Source organism: Sciurus carolinensis, chromosome 8 (genome assembly GCF_902686445.1).
Source record: "Sciurus carolinensis chromosome 8, mSciCar1.2, whole genome shotgun sequence".
NCBI lineage: Eukaryota > Metazoa > Chordata > Mammalia > Rodentia > Sciuridae > Sciurus > Sciurus carolinensis.
Genome location: NC_062220.1, coordinates 112,785,237 through 112,803,944, shown reverse-complemented (window position 1 = coordinate 112,803,944; position 18,708 = coordinate 112,785,237). Strand labels below are relative to the sequence as shown.

Sequence of the window (18,708 nt, the reverse complement as noted above, 5' to 3'; positions counted from 1 at the left end):
TTGCTAAGTCCTCCTCTTTGGCCCTCTGTAGAGCAGGAGGTATGGTGGCTGAATCACCCCCTAGGGCACTGTTAGTCAGGGGAATGACACTGTATCTCAACCCTACCTGTGGGTTGAGGGAGTAGATCTTAGTGGGACCAAAGTAGGAAGTTGTATATTTGACAGAACATTGTAGAATGTAGTAGAATCTCCACTACAGTCTATGCAAAGGAACAGATAGTTGCCTCTTGTTAAGTTTTTCATCCAGCATTCATTTTTACCCTCTCAAGCCCTTGCTCTTCTGTCAGTTTGGACACATTATAGTAGCCCTCTTGACTACAGTTTCACTTTCTGTGACTTCAATTATCCACAGTCAACTGCTGCAATCCAAAAATATTAAGTGGAAAATTTTGGAAATAAACAACTCATAATTTTTAATTGTAGGTACCCAAAACTGCAGAAAGCCTACTTGCAGATAAAGGAGGAGTCCTGTATTTTGAGAGAGAGAGAGAAAGAGAGAGAGAGAGAGAGAGAGAGAGAGAGAGAGAGAGAGAGAGAGGCACAGAGAGAAGGTCACATCCATACAATTTTTATTACAGTATATTGTTATAATTGTTCTACTTTATTATGTTTTATTAATCTTGTACTGTACCTCATTTATAAGTTAAACTTTATCATGGGCATATATTCACAGTTTCAGGGCATCTTGTGTATCCCCCACAGATAAGAAAGGACTACTGTGTAATATGAACACAGTTTCCATGACATGACACCTAGAAGCAAGTACAAGTGGTTGGTAATATTCTGGCTACATGAGTGGAATCACCTTACATCTCCTTTTTGGGACATGAGAACCCACCACTGACTCAGTCCATGCTCATCTGCTCTCTTAGCAGCTCACATGCACTGATCATTCTTATCAAGGTGTGATTGGTGAAAATACCTGAGGCTTTCTGAAAGGGACCAAATTAAGTATTTCCTATACTTATAAAATGGATCCTTTGAACTAAATTTTTAAAAATCTGTGTTAAATTTTGCCTCATATGTTGAACTAAGTGCAATTTGATGTTTATATAAAGTTCTGGTCAGAAAACGACACCCATAAATCAGTTTCTTTCTGAGCACCTCCTTCACACCCCAGCCTTCCTGCATATTTCCTCGGGACCTGTTCTCAAGGATCTTAAACTGATATCATTTGCTGTTCTGCAGAATCAGATCCATGTTTGAAAATTCAAGTCTGTGAGATCTTAATCTGGGTGAAAAAAATAGCTCTATTGTCCAAAAGGTGTTTGGGAAAATGCTAGATGAATCAGTCTAAACATTTTATTTTTGCAGGACTTTGCAATAAAAATGCATACTGTAAGTCTCTAAGGGGAAAGGTGTGGTACAGATGGTGTTTGTCAAACTCAACTGAGGATAGAATCTTCTGGATTAGAACATTTCATGACATTATTTTGCCATGTGATTGTGATACACTTAGGGATTTACTAGCTGGCTTATACACCTAGAGAGAATAGATATACTTTCTTAAGCAACTAACTCACTCCCAGGGAGCGAAAGCTACTTGTGAGCTAGGAATCAGGAGGCTGGGACACCTGCTCTTTCTGATTGATAAGCAGGTGACATCTCCACATGCTTTTGAGACTGATCTTTTTTTTTTCTTTTGGTGGAGAATGGAATCCATTTTTACTACATGTGGCAAGGGGGTGACTCTCTTACAGTCTACCAACCCTAATCTGATTTCTTTCCCTCCACCAATTCTGTTTTTGTCTTTTTCCTGTTTTCCCAGCGGATTTAATTATCCTCTTTTAGCAGTTTAGTCAGGACAATGAACTTGTCAGCTCTCCCATCAATATTTAGAAAACTCACCAAAATAGTCCATGCTTTTGTGAATCAACACAGCACATTTAAAAATCAATAAATCCCACTTTGAAAATGTCAGGAGTTTAGTTTCTGGTCAGCCACTAAGTATTTCTGGGTAGTTTTTACTTAACACTTGTAGAAACAAAAACTGTTTAAGACTCAGATAAATTGTTATCCAAAAGCAAATCTTTATAATTTGGGAAACAATTCCTTTCCTTTCTCTCAAGGGATAGATATTTGACCATGCTGGATATTCAAATATGGCAGAATAAGGTTTCCCTTGTGAATTAAAAATAATCTTTCACACATGAAGAACTAACTGACTAAAACAGGGTAGGATTTCAAATCAAGATAAAGCTAAGCAAAGTACAATAGTGGCTTTAAATATCAGGTGGAAACTCTGAGTAATATTATATAGAAAACTATCTCAGGAAACTTTGAGACCCTAGAAACCCAAGTTCAAGATCCTTGGTAACCCATGCTTGAATGGGACCCACACCTCTCCATAGACACAGTTGGATTAGTATGTTTCTCATCATGCTTGCAGAGTCTGATTTTAGGAGTGGAATAAACTTTCATTTCTACAAACATTGGTGGTCAGGCAGATGCAAAAGTAAGATTGCAGAGAAGGGAGGGGAAAGTTCATGAACAATAAAGATGGAGAGCAGAAGATGTTGCTCTGAAATGAAATACAAGTAGATGTGGATCTAGAGTAAGACAACATTTTAGGTTAGCATATAATCACTACCCCAACCTATTTTAGTTAAGGGGAAAGAGAAGGAGGAAAGGAACATTTAGTGCATACCAAATATGTATCCATACCTGTGGCAGGTGACTCGCAGAGATTCTCTGTTCTCATCCTTCTACCCAGATAAAGAGGTGGCAGAATACCATTTCATAGCCAAAGGGACTGGATGCAAAAAGACTAAGCAATTTGCCTGGCTCACATGGTTCATGAATGCTAAAATTTGAATTTAGAGTCCACTAAAATTTTCAGTCCTATTCTGTAGTTGGAAAACTTACTGAGACTGTCTTCCCTTTAAGGTAAAAGGATGACATCAGCAATTCACACTGATGATAGGGTCATTTCTCCATCACATGAAGAGTACACCCAACCCCCAGTACTGGAGATAGAACCCAGGGCCTTGCACATGCTAGGCAAGCAAGTGTTCCTCCACTAAGCCACACCTTCAGCTCTATGAAGAGTCACTTCATAGAGGTGGGAATTCATGTGAGGTAATTAAAGAATTTATGCTAAACTTTCTGGCACACCCTGGTGACATGGGCATTAGGAATCATTCAGGAGGAGCTGGCCCCATGGGTGCAGGGTTCTGTTGGCCCTGCCCAGGCTAGGAGACATAGCCAGGGATCACCTCACAGTTGGAGCAGCTGGGCACAAACTTAAAATAAACCAGATCTTCCCATACAACCTCTGTGCTAAGAAGAATATAAAACAAGGTAATAGAGATTGCCTGGGAAAGGAGCTCGAAAGTTTCAATTTCCCACCTTAGGTAATCAGTGAGGAAAGCTTAAGAAAGAATTTCTGGGTTCGGGAGTGAGCACAGAAATAATTCTATTCCCAGTGAAACCTACTTTGGGTTAATCACCTCCTTCCCCAGATCAGCTACTGTAGTGGGTTGAATAATGCCCCCTCCTCAAATTTCAGGTCTATCCTAAACCACAGAATGTGATCTTATTTGGACATAGGTTTCTGAAATCTAAAGATGTTAAGATGAAATCATCCCAGATTTAGGGTGGTCTCTAAATCCAATGATTAATATCTTTTTAAGGGACTGGGGAGATAGCTCAGTTGGTAGAGTGCTTGCCATGCAAGCGCAAGGCCCTGGGTTCGATCCCCAGCACCCCAAAAAAAATCTTTTTAATATATGTTTTGGGGTACAAAATTATGTTTTGATATGTGATATGATTAAATCAAGCTGATTAATAAAGCCATTACCTCACATACTTATGTTTTTGAGACTATTTAAGATATTCTCTCATAGAATTTTCAAGTTCAATGACTTATATCTATGAGAAAGAAGAGGAGTATTTGGCCATAGAGACATAGGAAAGAAGGCCATGTGAAGACAGAGGCAGGGACTGACGTGATGTTGCCACTTCAGGAAATCAAGGAAGGCCAGAGGGATCAAACTGGGGCTGGCAAGGAGGGAGCCTCCCTACCACCACTGGGGGATTGGGGACCTTCAGACAACTTGATCTTGGACTTATGGCTTCCAGAACTATAAGAGAGTTAAGTTTCTGTTGTGATCAGTCACCAAATGGGTGGTAATCTGTCATGACACCCCCAACAAGCTAATACAATAACACAGAACTATCGAGCATTTCACAATTACAAGAAATCACAGCAACCCTGTTCTTGGACTATTATCTAATAATGATGATAAAACTCCTCTGTGACTTTGACAATGACAATGGCAAAAACACTCAGTGATCTTGGTCAGAGAGGAGTAAGTGCTTACCACTTCCTGGCATGCTGGGAGCCTGCTGGGGCTGGGGCTGAGAATCACTACCCCACAGCAAAGAAGAATGTGCTGCTGTCTGGCTATCCTGGGAGGTGGCCTTCCACTTCTCCAGCACAGCCCAGAGCCTCAATTCCAGGAGGGACCCAGTCTCACCCTATGCCATGGCTCCCAACAAGAACCAGTCCTGTGGTATTATGGATAGCTGTCAGTAAAGGTGTGCCCAGAATGTGCTTTTGTTTGTTTTGTGTTACCTTTTACGACTGCCTAGGGTTGGGTGAGACAAGTTCAGGGAGTTCTCATAAGTAAGCTGGCAGGAACAACTGCTACCACTGACCAGGGGTGCAATGAGAACTGGCTCAAGCCTGGCTCCCTGCACTGGCTCCCTGCCCAGGGGTCCCTGACACTTCCCTCAACACCCTGCCCTGCTGTCTGTGGGGGTTAGGGGGATGTCATATATTCAGGGACAGGGCCTGCCCACAAATTATTTAAATTCAAAATGTACGTCTATTACCATAAAAAATAGGATTTAGCACTTTGGATGCCAGTAACTGATGTAGGACAGAGATTGAGATGAGAGAATTTGAGATGAAATTAGGAGTCCTTCGGTGAGCTATGAAGAGCTCAATACCTGGCTCACTGCTCTGTGCCTGTCCTCAGCACGCAGGTGGGGCCATGTTCCCACTGTGTATTCTTTCATCTTCTCCCTGGCTCTGCAGCAAGTGTGTCAATAAAGAAGGACACTTTAGGAGCCCATGCCACAAAGCAGGAGCACCTGTTATCTTCCACCAGTCTCCTCAAACTTGTATATCAGGCCTTGTGCCATAACCGTAACCCTGCCCACAAGGACACACCAGTCTCCCAAGTCTTCCTTCCGGCCTCAGCCTGGTTTACTTACCTTGCTATCAAGTCCTGAATGGGGAAAGCCACACTCATGTACTACAAAGCACCACAGTGTTCACCAAAAAGAGCTCCAGAAAAAGAAGAACAAGGACACCAAACATATTGAGCACCCAACAGAGAAAACTGTTCATGTGTGAAGGACTAGATTTCCAACATGCAGATGGGACTGGCGCTGACTCAGTGCACAAGCCAATCCATTAAATTTAATCTAAGATAAAGAAAAGCCGGCCAGTGTTCACATAGGCACATATCCTCTTGGTTCAGTTATCCCTGGATGGCAGACCAAATGCCTCCTTTTTCAGTATCCTTATTTCCCCACTTGCTGGGTATTTTTTACTAAAGATTATCATCCTGGAAGATGAGAGCAGTGTGCAGAAAGTTGAGACAGCTTGTTTGATGGAAATATTCGCCCTCCTTTTCACAAAGGAAGATGCCTGCTCTACATGCTCTCTGGTGGTCAGGGTTCCTTCTTCATTTACCTTTGCAATCTGCACACACCAGTTGAGTAGGTACTGGGATCCAATGTTGTCCTTGTGCTCTCGGACATAGTCCAGGAGGCAACCGAAAGGCATGAGCTGTGTGATAAGCTGGACAGTGGAGGTCAGGCAGATACCCAGGAGGCGGCACACATGAGGATTGTCCACGCTGGCCATCACGTAGGCTTCCTGTAAGGGAAAGAGAGAGGATGGCATCAGAAAGGCTCCCCAACAGTGACTAAAGGAAGAGGTTCGGGGACCCCTTTTTCCAGGTAAAAAAAGCATGAGCATGGTTCCCTCCACTGAGCTACATATCCACAGCTCCTATATATGTATTTAAACACAAATCTGATCACGGCACTTTTCTTGCCTTGACCCCTACCCTGGGTCCTCACCATTCTTGCTGCCTGCTCTCCCTTCAGACCTCTTCTACAGGAGAGCCTCTGTCCTCAAAGCCCTCCTGACCAACTCTTTTCAGCAGCCTCGCTGATTCCCCATTATAAACTCCCCTGACATCTTGCTGGTTTTTCTTCAGGGAAGCAGTCTCAGCATTGCCTGAGAACTTGCAAGAGGCAAACTCTTACAGGTCCCCTCAGGCCTAGGGGTGAGATGCCATTTGTCTGAACAAGCCCTTAGGGGATTCTTGGTGAAGCAGCAGAGCCACTGCTTTGGAGCATACATCCTAATCTGTACTTATCTCTGTGATTTGAAACCTGTCCTTCCCCCACCAAGTTCTTCAAGAGATGGACTCCATTCTCATGCCCAGCATGTGCTTAGGGTACTGGCACTCCCAATACTAGATCATGTCAGCAAATGTTTCCTTATTTGTTGCCTCAAATTCCACCCCCTAACATATAGGAGATGCGTTTTTTTTTGTTGTTGTTGTTTGTTTGTTTTAGTATTTTTTTTAGTTGTAGATGGACACAATCTCTTTCTTTCTTTCTTTTTTTATGTGGTGCTAAGGATCGAACCCCGTGCCTCAAATGTGCGAGGCAAGCATTCTACCACTGAGCTACAGCCCCAGCCTCAGGAGATGCTTTCTTGATTGTTTCAAGCAGGATAAGTATTTTTCTATTATAAGCATTATTTTCAAGCAGGATATACATCCTTTCTATTATAAAATTATTACAACATTCAAGAGCAGAGTAGATATGTAATACCTGTGGACTCTGGGGTCATTGAAAACATCTCTTCATCTTGAAAAAGTGCTTTCAAAAATCAGAGAATTGAATGCGGACAGCAAGTGCACTGTATCTGAGGTGAGTATTATCAGAAGAAACTGAGGCCTGGGGAGATGGCCAGCCTAAGGCTGTACTTCTTAGTGTCAGGACTGGGCCCACATCTGGGTTTCCTAACCCCTTGGGCCAGTAGGCCTCCCTCCGTGCTCCACCCGCTCAGCACATGTATAGCACTAGGTGCTCCTAGGGTCTCTGCAAGTGGAGGAGACTGATGGTGTCTTTCAGGTGCTCTGTTTAATGGGCTGCCTGAAAGCTTTAGGTGGCACGTGTGTGTGTGCATACACACGTGAAACCCATATATAAATCTGTTTTTCATTCCTTTTCCATTGCCTACCCTAAATTTAAACTGAAAAGTCTATGGAAAAATTAATAAGCCATGGGACTGCCATAAAAGAACAAATCACATCTCTCCCCTGAGTCTGGGAAGCTGTACAACCATAACACCAAAGAAATCCGCTGGAGGTTCCTATTTTCTCAAGATCTGGTTGAGATTTGGGTACATGTTGTATTCATTTTAAGGGGAAGAAAAATCTACAAAGTGGAGCACTCTGAGCAGCCCATCTGCTGTGGGCTGTCAAGGGGCTGATCTGGAACCAGAAATTGGGAACAGAGCAGGGGGCGTGGGTGTCAGGCCACACAGAGACTGGAGACCTGCCAGGTCCTTGGTCCTCCTTAAACCTGACAGACCAACAGAGCTGAGTCGTCACTTCCTGCCCCCCTCCCCAGGGCACAATGGGGAACACTGTTGTCGTGTGCCCTGCTCAGCGTGCGCAGAAGTTAAAGTGAGCTTTGTTCTTCACTGTTTATCTTGGAATCCGTGAAGGTGCACCATGACCTACACCAAGTATGCTTGGTATTCCACAACAATCTCTGCACAAGCTGCCCAGGCAGGCAGAGCTCATGCTTGGAGACCCTGATGGCTGCTGTCCAAGTCCCACTGCAGGGCTGTCCCTGAGGTTTTGGTGACCTTGAAAATCTATTATGCTTGTTCTAATTGCTGGCAATAATTCCTGGGTCCTTCCCTTGCTGCCTATCTCCTTCATTTTTTTCTTCTTCTCTCTCTCTGTTTTTTGGTAGCACAGATTGAACTCAGGGGTGCTTAACCCCTGAGTCACATCCCCAGCCCTTCTTATTTTTTACTTTAAGACAGGGTCTCACTATGTTTCTCAGAGCGTCCCTAAGTTGCTGAGGCTGGCTTTGAACTTGTGATCCTTCTGCCTCAGCCTCCCTAGCCATTGGGATTTCAGATGTGCACTACTACACCTCGCTCGCCTTCATTTTTGAACTCTTTGATGTTATGAATAGGGAAAAGAATTCCACTAGATTCTAAACTCCTTAAGAAGAGGCCCATGTCTATCTAGTCTTATGAGTGAAGAGTAGGTGCCCACCCCCCAACATTTTAAAAACTTTTAACAGTTAAGTAAGTCACTGAAAGCCATGTAAAACGGTGGCTGGGACATGTGGTGGACCAGAGTACTGGGTCTTTGGAACCATGTATGAGTACAGCCAATATTTAAAAATAAAAAATACTTGGCCCGCGGGTTGTCCTGTCACAGAATTAATGTGCTATTGAGCACACTGTTGAAATTGGCCTTAACATCACTGACTTTGTTTCCTTTAGCAGAAACCACCTCCTTCAACGTTCCCTGCTTTCCGCAGGGTGCTCTCCAGTACCCACACATAACCCTACACTGCCAGAAAGATTTGTGAGTGCCCAAGAGATTGAGCAAATGAGAAATGCCTCAAGTTTATCATCCAGTGCCACAGTCATAACATCTGATATTTCAGGGGAAGACCAAAGAGGAGGAGAATGAAGAAATAAAGTGGGGGAAAGGAAAGAAAAATAATGGAGGGAGAAGAGGAGACCAGGCAAGAGAATGAGCATGAGGCAAATATAAGACCTTCAGATGTCAGGTGCACTTAATTTTTAAACCTTTCCTTTATCCCTCTTCTACCCTATCTCCAACCACAGAAGCACAGATTTCCTTCAATTAAAAGGTCCTGGGAGAAGGGAGAGACTTTTCAGTGAAAATTACATCCTTTCCAAAGCATAGCTAGTGTTTAGAATACTTTCAAGCTGTCCTTATCCTACCTTATAAATACTGTTGAAATGCATGTTCTGTGTAGTTTATTAGAATATCTCAAATGAGTAGAAAATTAATTAAGGATGCAAATTTGGCAAAAAAAAAAAACCCAGTTCTCTTTTTAACAGTATAGGTGAGTGGGTAGAGGTTGTAAGTGAAAAGAGTTCACAAATCCTTGTCTACTTATTACTTTTTGCAGTTAACAGGACTTGACATTACATTAACAAGACTCGACACTGATTTGTAAATCATTAAAAGGAAAGATAATTTTGCTTGATAAGTATGTCATCAACATATAAGATTTTCTATTACATCATATTAATATATCATCTTTCATTTAGGAGTGTACTGATGTGGGGTTTCATCACTAAAATAAAAGGAGAGAAGGCTACCCAGAGAAAATTAAAGGGTAAAGGGTATTGCCACTGGAAAATGTATCATATCTAAACATATTTTTGAAAGGCTTATGTTTGCCTCGCTTATTATAGATCTGTGGATTAAAGAAGAGAGGAATAATACTACCTGGCTTTTGTCCTTGGCTGTAAGATTACTAAATTGTCTAAATTTCTGATGCAATAGGCAAATAACTGTTTTTCCTTTTCTTTGACTCTGTTTTCCAAACCTACTGGCTAGGCCCCCTCTGTCTCCGCTTTCAGTTGCTCTGTCTCAGGACAAGAGCAGATATTTCCAATACCTCACAGCAAGCCCAGGCCAATACTGAAGAGGAGGGCTCTTTCCTAAACCTAATCCTAACCCTTTCAGCTAGCCTCTTCCTTGCAAGGTACAGCCCCATTAAGGGCTAGGGAGGGTCCAGAGAAGGTGAAGGAAGTTTAACAGAGGTAAAAAATAAAGATAATCTTGTGGAACATTCCAAAGGTTAGCTCAATCATTAACAATCATTAGGCATTGAAGAATAACACTGAAATTATTTTGGGAGAAAGCACAGAGTGTGGTCAAGAGTTTATAGAGTGGGGTTTATATTGTGAATCTTAGGAATCTTCAGTAAAAGTCATTTCAAAGATAAGATACTTTGGAAGAGCAAACTGAACATGAGTTTCAGAGTCAGAAATAATAAAGAGTTTCACTCCACCCCAGTTATAGGAAGCTGGGCAATTTTCTTTATGCCTCCATTTTTTTATCCAAAAATAGTGAACATAATACCTATGTCACAGGCTCATTATGGGCATTTACTGTGGTAATGTATGTAAAGAAACTAATGTCAACAAGTTCTTGAGACTCCTATGAATTGTGATTCCATTCTCTGGATAATAGAATGGAAGACTCTTTTCCATAAGAGGAGGGAAACAGACCCACTATAGCTAGAGGGAAAAAGATACAAAAAGTAAACACTTAGAATAGAGCACCCTGATGTCAGACACCAGAAAGGCAACTTCTGATGTCCATCCTGTGGACAACTAGAGAAGAAAGCAAATACTTACGTCAAGAATTTCTTTATTGGCCTTTGGAGATGTTGCTTCTCTTAATTCTTTGATGGCTACAGGAATTTTAACTTTCTCACCTTCTGGAATCCAGAGTCCCTGAGATCAAGAGAAAGGGAAGACATTAATTAGCGATTATCACAACATGCAATATATTGCCTTGTGTGCTGGATGGACTTTATTAGCCACAGCTCTGCACTGCAAGGCCCACTGTGACATCTAAGCTGCTCTTTAGCTATCAGGTCCATGAATCAGAGTAAAAAACCTGCTTGGGTCAGTTGTGAAGTCAGTGTGGATCACTTAGTCCAGAATTCTGAGAGGCTGAGTCTAAGCCTAATGAAAACCACACTTTAAGAAAATAGGATCTGAAATGAAGCATTTTAGGAAGAACCTGTTCTGACCAGGGCTTTATTTCGATGCTTAATGCAATAACAGGCAGCCTCCCTTCTGTATTCACCTGCTACAGTCTTCTGCCTGTGCCACACTCCCTTTGAAAGGTCAATGACTTCTTTTTTTAAAAAAAATTTATTAGTTGTTAATAAATAAATCTTTATTTATTTATTTGTATGTGGTGCTGAGAATCTAACTCAGTGCCTCACACATGCTGGGCAAGTGCTCTACCACTGAGCCACAATCAGTCAATGACATCTTTAACAATGCTTTTGGCCTCAAAGGACCACTTATTTGTTGTGGCTATAAAAGATTTCCTCTTAATAACTTTGGAAAATACACTGGAATTTCCCAAGCCCTCAGTCAAGCAAAGAGGAGAGGTGATGAAAATCAGTGACACATTGAAGACTTGTCACGGACTCAGGACAAGATGAACCCCAGTGGCTACTTGTCTCCAGGGCTGTTACCTTATACACAGTGCCAAATGCTCCTGAGCCCAGAACTTTGATCTTTTTGAATTCTGTTTCCTTTAAGATCCTTAGGAGAGCTTGGTTGGGGGCTTCTCCACTCGGCGTCAGAGGCTCCACAAGCTGTGAAAGAGAAGGGAGATCTAAGATGCCAGTTCAAGGCACCCCACTGACAGCAACATGGGTGCCAGCCCATGAGCAGCTGGTGGCCAAAAACATGTGGTCACCTTTTAGTACACAGCACTCACCATGGTTGTTCACAAGGACAAATGGACACTTTCTTTAAAGAACTTGATAGAACATGGTAGGAACAGAGCCTCTCTGATATATCTGCATTCCACAAATGCAATTTCTATTTCTGTTTTCATGCCAATGAGCTAAACTGAAAAACTGGTGAGGAAAATTTATATATGGTGGTCATTTTTGTCACTTGTGGGGCCCCGAGACAGAACACCATTATGCTTATGAGGGGCAAAGGCTTCTACCACAGTGCTGAACACAGATGCCAACTAAAGGTTGTGTGAAGGATCACACCAATATCAAACAGAGTTCAAAAAGGAGCAGCCACGGGTGTGGATGATGGCCTTTTCCAGAGTAACATCTTTCAAAGCCGAAAAATCTTTGGAGCTATGTCTGGCCAAACCTCCTCCTATGTATACACACAGGTGCTGCATCTTGGGTTTCTACTCAGCGTTATAAGCATTTTATAGGACTTAACCTAGAAACATTTACATTTCATTTTCTGGAGGTGCCAAAATGTAACTGAGTAGAACTAAGATTTTTTTTCTTGTTCTTCCATTATAACAAATAATTCACAGTAATGTAATTATATATTTGCTATTTTTTGTTGAAGGCTTGGTTTCTGGCTCATGGTACTATTGGGAAGTGGTGGAACTTTTAGAAGATGGAGGCTTCCATCTTCTAATACACTGGGGGTGTGTATTAGAAGAAGGAGACAGTGGGACCCTGGTCTCTTTTTTCTATCTCTTTTTCACTTCCTGACATGAGGTGAGGGATTTTATTCTGCCACATGCTTCTACCATAATGTGCTATCATAGGCCCCATACAAGTGGGCCAAACGATCATAGACTGGAAACTCCACAAATACGAATCAAAATAAACCTCTTTCTTTATAAGTTGGTTATCTCAGGTATTTGTTATAGTGATGGAAAACTGACTAAAACAACAACCAAAATACAAAATTGCAAGTTAGAAGTTCTCAAAGGAAGATTCTCTTTTCTCTCTGAAGCACTATTGGCTCCTAATGGTGCTTCTGGCCCTAAGGGAGTCATGGCCTTGTACTCACCTCTCTCTCCTGCAGCAATCGACGCAGCGTGCGCTTCCGGACAATGTGGCGCCTTCTCATGAAAAGGCCGATCCCAAGGCCCACCATCACCAGCAAGAAGAGGCCACCCACAATCCCAGTAGCAATGGATGGGATCTTGGGTCTGGAATGAGAAGAAGGGACAATAAAGGTTGAGGTCTGACAAACATTGACAATTTTCACACTTCCTACACTTTTGTCACTTAATATTTTCTCAGAAAGTGGGATACTGTGTAGTTTCTAAAGGGAGAAAAGACACCTGACTGATTCTTAGGACAGTATTTCCAACATGCTCAGCTTCTCTCCTCTCAGCCTAGTCCCTCATTTTTCGCTTTGTAGACTGAGGTCTGGACTGATCCATGTGGTAATGATTTTTTTCATCTACTGATTAAGAAAATACATGATTCAAAAATGTTTCAAACTCTAATAATGCTTTTTATATGATTTTGTATATATATTTATATGAAGTGAAGATACTGTCTCCTGGCCAGGCTTGGTGAAAGAAACTTACAGGAACAATAAGATCTCTAAGGGGGACCTTGGGTTTCAAGATGGGTTCCACAGCTGTGTGAACTGCTCTATGATTATGCCTACTGAAGGTTGTAAAGTGATAGAATTTAAACAACAACAACAAAAAAGCATCATTGTTACAGTGAGTATTGTCATGTAGCCTCACACCCCAGGAGTGCATTAATTCTAGTGTCTTACCAAGGACATGCTAATTTCAGAGAGAGGAAAAAAAATCAGAAGTCAGGTTTTTCAGCTCATTGGAGGGAGGACCATATGAATTAGTAATATAAGTAACTGCATTTGGAGTCTTTACCAAACAATTATTCCCTGTGGTGTGTGTGTGTGTGTGTATTGCTGGGGTGAAAGTTATTATTCTAATATGTCTATTCTAATTGAGTTCCTGGCAAATTGATTCTTATTTTGGGGTAGAGATTTTAATGAATAGCAAAGATTAATTAGCAGCATCATTTGTACATTAAAAAGATGCCAAAGTCCTTGCACATTTCTTTTAAGTGGGTCAACTGAATTCACAAAGATTATAGTTCACAACACTTTTCTTTTTAGAGAGGGCAAAAGTCATCTCCTGCTTTACATTCCAAATCCCAAACTAATAAAGTTTGAATTAATGAGTTTTTACTATATTAAAGAGAACACTGGAAGATATAAGGAATAATTTGTTCCAGAGTATGAGTTCCATGGGGGAACCACAGTAGTAAGAGCAAGTGATTGAGAACAGAAAAAAATTTAAAAGACTAAATATTGCTGGGTGCAATGGCACATGCCTGTAATCCAAGCTACTCAGGAGGCTGAGGCAGGAGGATCACAAGTTTGAGGTCACACTGGTCAACTCAGCAAGATCCTGTCTCCAAATAAAAAGTAAAAAGGGTTGTGGGTTGCAGCTCAGTGGTAGAGTGTTCTTGGATTCAATCCCCAGTACCACACACCCACACAGATGTAAAATTACGAAGAATGGAACTGACTAGTTTCAAGGTGGGGTGGTCATGGAAAATCTCACTGGAGGATATAGAGAATAAACCCTAGGGCACTGCTGCTATCTACAGCTATTCCCCTACTTGCCTTCCTGCCATGTGTGTATAGGAAGATGTCTGGTAAATTGGAACTTTCATCATTTAGAAGCTCAGGCCTCAGCTGGAGGGAAGGCAGGAAGGGAAAATGGGGAGAACACAAAAGTAACTCATACCTGACTGAACTGGCTCACTCAAGTACCACAGGCTCCAGGGAACTTCCCTACCTGTCCTCCTGTCTCACCCTTAATGAGCCTGCTAAACCAACTCATCCCATGACCTGGCTCTGCTGAACCCTACAAAACTCAAACCCTTGTGGTAGCCTGTCACCATTTTCTCTCCTGAAAATGTGCCCCTCTGCTGCTTAATAAAAGCACAGCTGCTCCATGAGGTCTGTCCCCATTTGGTTACTTTTGCTTTTACTCATTGCTAGATCACTGCGATTGTAGAGTAGTGATTGAAAAGTTTTGCTGAATGTCCTTGTAGGAGATCTATGTCTCAAAAATTGCCTTGTGTCTCTTCAATGTTTCACCTGATAGCAGGAAGGATCAGCTACAACCATCAGTTCTTGGGCAGAACAGTAGGCTGAAGTTGAAAAAGGTTTGTTACCGAAAGCTCGGTCCTTGTCCCCGATGCCAATTCATGTCAATTTAATAATGAGGACATGGTTTTGAGAAACAGGAAAAAGAATTTTTATTGCTTTGCTAGCAAAGGAGAAACACAGGGGACTCCAGTCCCAGAGACTGTGGTTCTGCCCATCAGGGCTCTTCAAAGGCTATGTTCCAGGTGTGCCCTGACAGGGGGACCCAGGTGTGGCCCAGATGCTGTATTGCAATTCACTGGTTAATTTGGGAGATAGTCACTTCCAAGTTCTTCTGGTGACATCTCTTTCCTGTGGAGAACAGATGAGGTATTCTAGTTCCCTGTCCCCAGGTTAGAGAAGGGGAGAGATAGAAGAGGAAAAGAAAAACATATCCATTTTAAAATAAGCAGAAGTGCTATCTTCAAAGGGTAAAGTGGACACTGTTACAGGTTCAGTAAGAGGAGGGATTTTGTCAACATAACCAGAATGGCATCCATTACCTGGGAGTTTGGCTAGTGTTGTCTCAGAAATGGCAAAAAGACATTTTGTGCATGATTCCCCAACTCTTCACTAGACGATTGATGATACCACTCTTTCCAAATAAGTCTGAACAGGAATTTGCAATTTTGCTTTTCTTAGTGCATCAAGCAATGATGGCAAACTGATCAGAATTGAAACGTTAAAGGAAGTCCATTTGCCAGTGCTGGACAACGTGTTTGGAAAATAAAAATGTTGAAAGGAAATTCCCTCCAAGCTGGATCTTTGTCATCTAATAGAAAAGTCATTTAAACACAGGTTTGTGATAGTATTGATTTGGTGAGAAAAAAAAGAGCAAAAGCTAGGAGATAGTAAGACTAAGGAAAAATGGTGTAGCGGCTGAAGCCACAGTCAGGTGTGAATAAAGAGGTGACTGAGCTATGGGCACCAGTTCCTGTGGAGGAGGCCCTGGACCCATACTTCCCGCATCCCCTCCCCTGAAGAACAAAGTCAATATGGGGCAGGAAGGTGGAATCAGCAGAGCAGTTTCTGCCGGGGACCCTGGGCTGGCCCAGGGAAGATTTAAGAAACTGACAATGATACAGGACAATCAGAAATGCAGGACAATCAGAAATGACTGGTATTATTTGATAAGGTCCATGGACCCCAAACTGATACTTACCCATTTGTGGCACAGCCTGCAAGCCCTGGTCCAGCACATCTATAGGAAATGAAGGAGAAATACACATTTTTATCATTCTACTTCTTTGGCATTTGTTTTGTGGAGATTTTTTTTTTTTTAATGAAACCATAAGGCAAATGTGTAGCAAACTACTCCAAATCATTACCTTGCATCTTAATGTTGGGGTTGGGGTTACTAATTTATTTAATATGTATTAATTCATTTGTTCATCCATGCAGAAGATATTTATGAGTGTCGGCTCTGTGACAGGGAACTGAACAAGGCAGCCAGGTCATTACTGGAATATTTTCACATATGGTCCACTTCGGACACAGATCCAGCTATCGCATAGCTGGCTGTGGATGTTAAGATAGAGGAGGACAGGGAGCCAAGATGAGACACAGACACTGGGGCCATAGTCATGCAGGAATAGGGGGCAGTGTGGGGTCTCTGCTGGACTCGCAGGAAAACTGCACTTTGAATAATCATCAAACAGTGGAGAAGAGGCTGCTCCTGAGATGGGAATCGGGTTACAGACAGTATGAGGGAAAAGGAAGAGCCCTGATAAATTAAGGGACACACTGGATAAGTGGCACGATGGGAACCTGGTAGCCTGCATGAAGGAGTGGCAGAAAGCAATGGTGGAGGGACAAAGGAGCCAAGGAATGAGTCTCAGAGGCAGGAAGACGGCTGTGAGATCACAGACTCAGAAAGCCAGAGGCAGGAACTGGCCCCATCCATACCATTCATTTGAATCATTTCTCTACACAGAACACACAGGATTGTCTTACAGGTTACTCCTGAGTAGCTGGGGTCCCATTCTAGTGGAACAGATTACATCGCTATTTGATTACCACACTGTGGTTAAAATATGTGAAGAGGATGAGGGAGACTCTTGTTTGACACTATCATCTGGCCCTAAAATCTTTTTTCCTCCTTCCCATCCTTTCCTCTCCTTTCTCTCTTACTTTCTGTGTTAAGGATGGAACCCACAGCCTTGGATATGATAAATATGCACTCCATGGGTGAACGATATCTCTTAGTTCTAAACACCTTCTATCCATTTTCCCTATGTGTCAGTAACTGGCTCTGATTTCTACACCCTACTCTTCTTGGTTTTAATGGTTGGGGCTCTTCCACCTTTCCTCAGTGTCAGGTACAACAGTCTTGTTTCTGCCACACCTTTGAGACTTCAACTAGAAATGAAACACACGAAAGTGTCTTCAGGCAGTGAAATACACAGGGAAGCCTCCTTATTTCCATCTTATTACTTCCTGGTAACACTAAGATAGTCAAAGTAGAAAACATTCTCTAATGAACTGGCCATTGATAAAATCAGGCCTTATTCAAAATATGCCCCACCCTCCTTTGCCCACCCCAGTGTCATTCAGTGGCTGCTTAATTGTCAAATGTGATGCAGTGGGAACATTATGCTAAGTGAGGGCAGATTGAAATTGCAGTTTGGACAAGATGCAGGGTCTTATGCAGCCTCTGAAGGTGCTATTGGAAAATCACAGAGCTTGCTAACAGGAAGTTATAACCAACAAGTTCAGAAGGAAAGACAGGCCAGTTTAAATTTGAAGAGATGATTGACAAAGACAGTCATGACAGGTGCTACAAGAGAGAAGATTTGAGTGACACAAGATTAGGAGCCCTTTGGGAAAGGTGGAGATGTCCTTTCTTGCCTTTTGATTCCTGATATGAAGTCAAAGAGACCAGATCAGGTTATCATTTCATTCTGTCAGAAAAATTATTCTCTGTCCTCCAGTCAATCTATTCTTTTCTTGTAAGGAATTTACATATAATTACATTATAGTTTACCTTTTGTTAGATGTGATTTAAAAGCAGGCAAAAGTTCACATTATCTAATTTAATTTACGAGGATAACAATTTCAAAGAAATTTTCCCCTTGCCACTTGGTATGAAAATGTGGTCCCATTTAAAAATAGATATTCTTCCAGTATTCCTACCCATGCCACTGGGTGGACACACCTATCATGGCTGCAAGGGTGTGGTTCTTGGGATCAGTTGGCGTCCTATGCTATGGTGAGAGATCATGAGTCTAGATGAATACTGAGCCCCATTAAATACTTCTTTCCTCATAAATATGGGCAAAGCAATGCCCCTCTCTGAGAACTAAGAGAAACACTGTACCGATAATGCTATGCACATCATGAATACTCAGGAAAAGAAAGGTTTCCTTATTTCCCTTTACCCTCATCAACATTTCTCCATATTTTAAAAGTTAAATCTATTTCTATCATGTAATATCTATGCTATTACTGACTTTGAGAGAAAATACTGTCAGTAATATGATTACATAAAATTATATGTCCTTCCCCCAACAAAAAGGCTAAGAATCAGGAACAACATAGGAATCAGGAATAAAATATTAAAACAAATGACTGCTAATATTTAAAATTTTTTTGACTAAATTCAATTTTTCTACATCTGGAAAGCTATTTACTCCTCTAGATAAATGTACTGAAAACTTCAACTCCTGAAGACTTTCTGGGCTCCCTCCTAAGGCCAACAATACATATTCATAGACAGAGACATATATATGCATTAATTTCTGAAACAAAGAATAAAGGAAAAAGATAAACATTTATTTAATATGCACTAATACACTAATAGTGCATAAGGGTTCCTTTTTATCCACATAATACACTAACATAATTCTGTTGTACAGAATATGCTCCAAATTGCTTATAAAAATAGATTGTAAAAAACCAGCAAAGCATAATTTTTAAAAATTTTAAAATTATAAATATTAACATTAATTTTT

The 18,708-nt window shown here is 41.6% G+C and overlaps 1 protein-coding gene across 4 annotated transcripts in view; it reads right to left on the bottom strand.

Moving 5' to 3' along the window:
* The window catches only part of Egfr (epidermal growth factor receptor), a 192,827-nt gene that overhangs the window by 22,017 nt on the left and 152,102 nt on the right, over positions 1 to 18,708 (bottom strand). For 3 of the 4 annotated variants that reach the window (XM_047560761.1, XM_047560762.1, XM_047560763.1), the window contains exons 16-20: positions 15,921 to 15,959; positions 12,626 to 12,767; positions 11,320 to 11,442; positions 10,463 to 10,561; positions 5,705 to 5,890 (exon numbers count right to left, since the gene is read on the bottom strand). In XM_047560761.1, the coding sequence (XP_047416717.1) occupies positions 5,705 to 5,890; positions 10,463 to 10,561; positions 11,320 to 11,442; positions 12,626 to 12,767; positions 15,921 to 15,959 (589 nt within the window). Of the gene's footprint in view, positions 1 to 5,704; positions 5,891 to 10,462; positions 10,562 to 11,319; positions 11,443 to 12,625; positions 12,768 to 14,904; positions 15,071 to 15,920; positions 15,960 to 18,708 lie in introns of those variants that run through there. The other variant, XM_047560764.1, reaches the window with a different exon arrangement.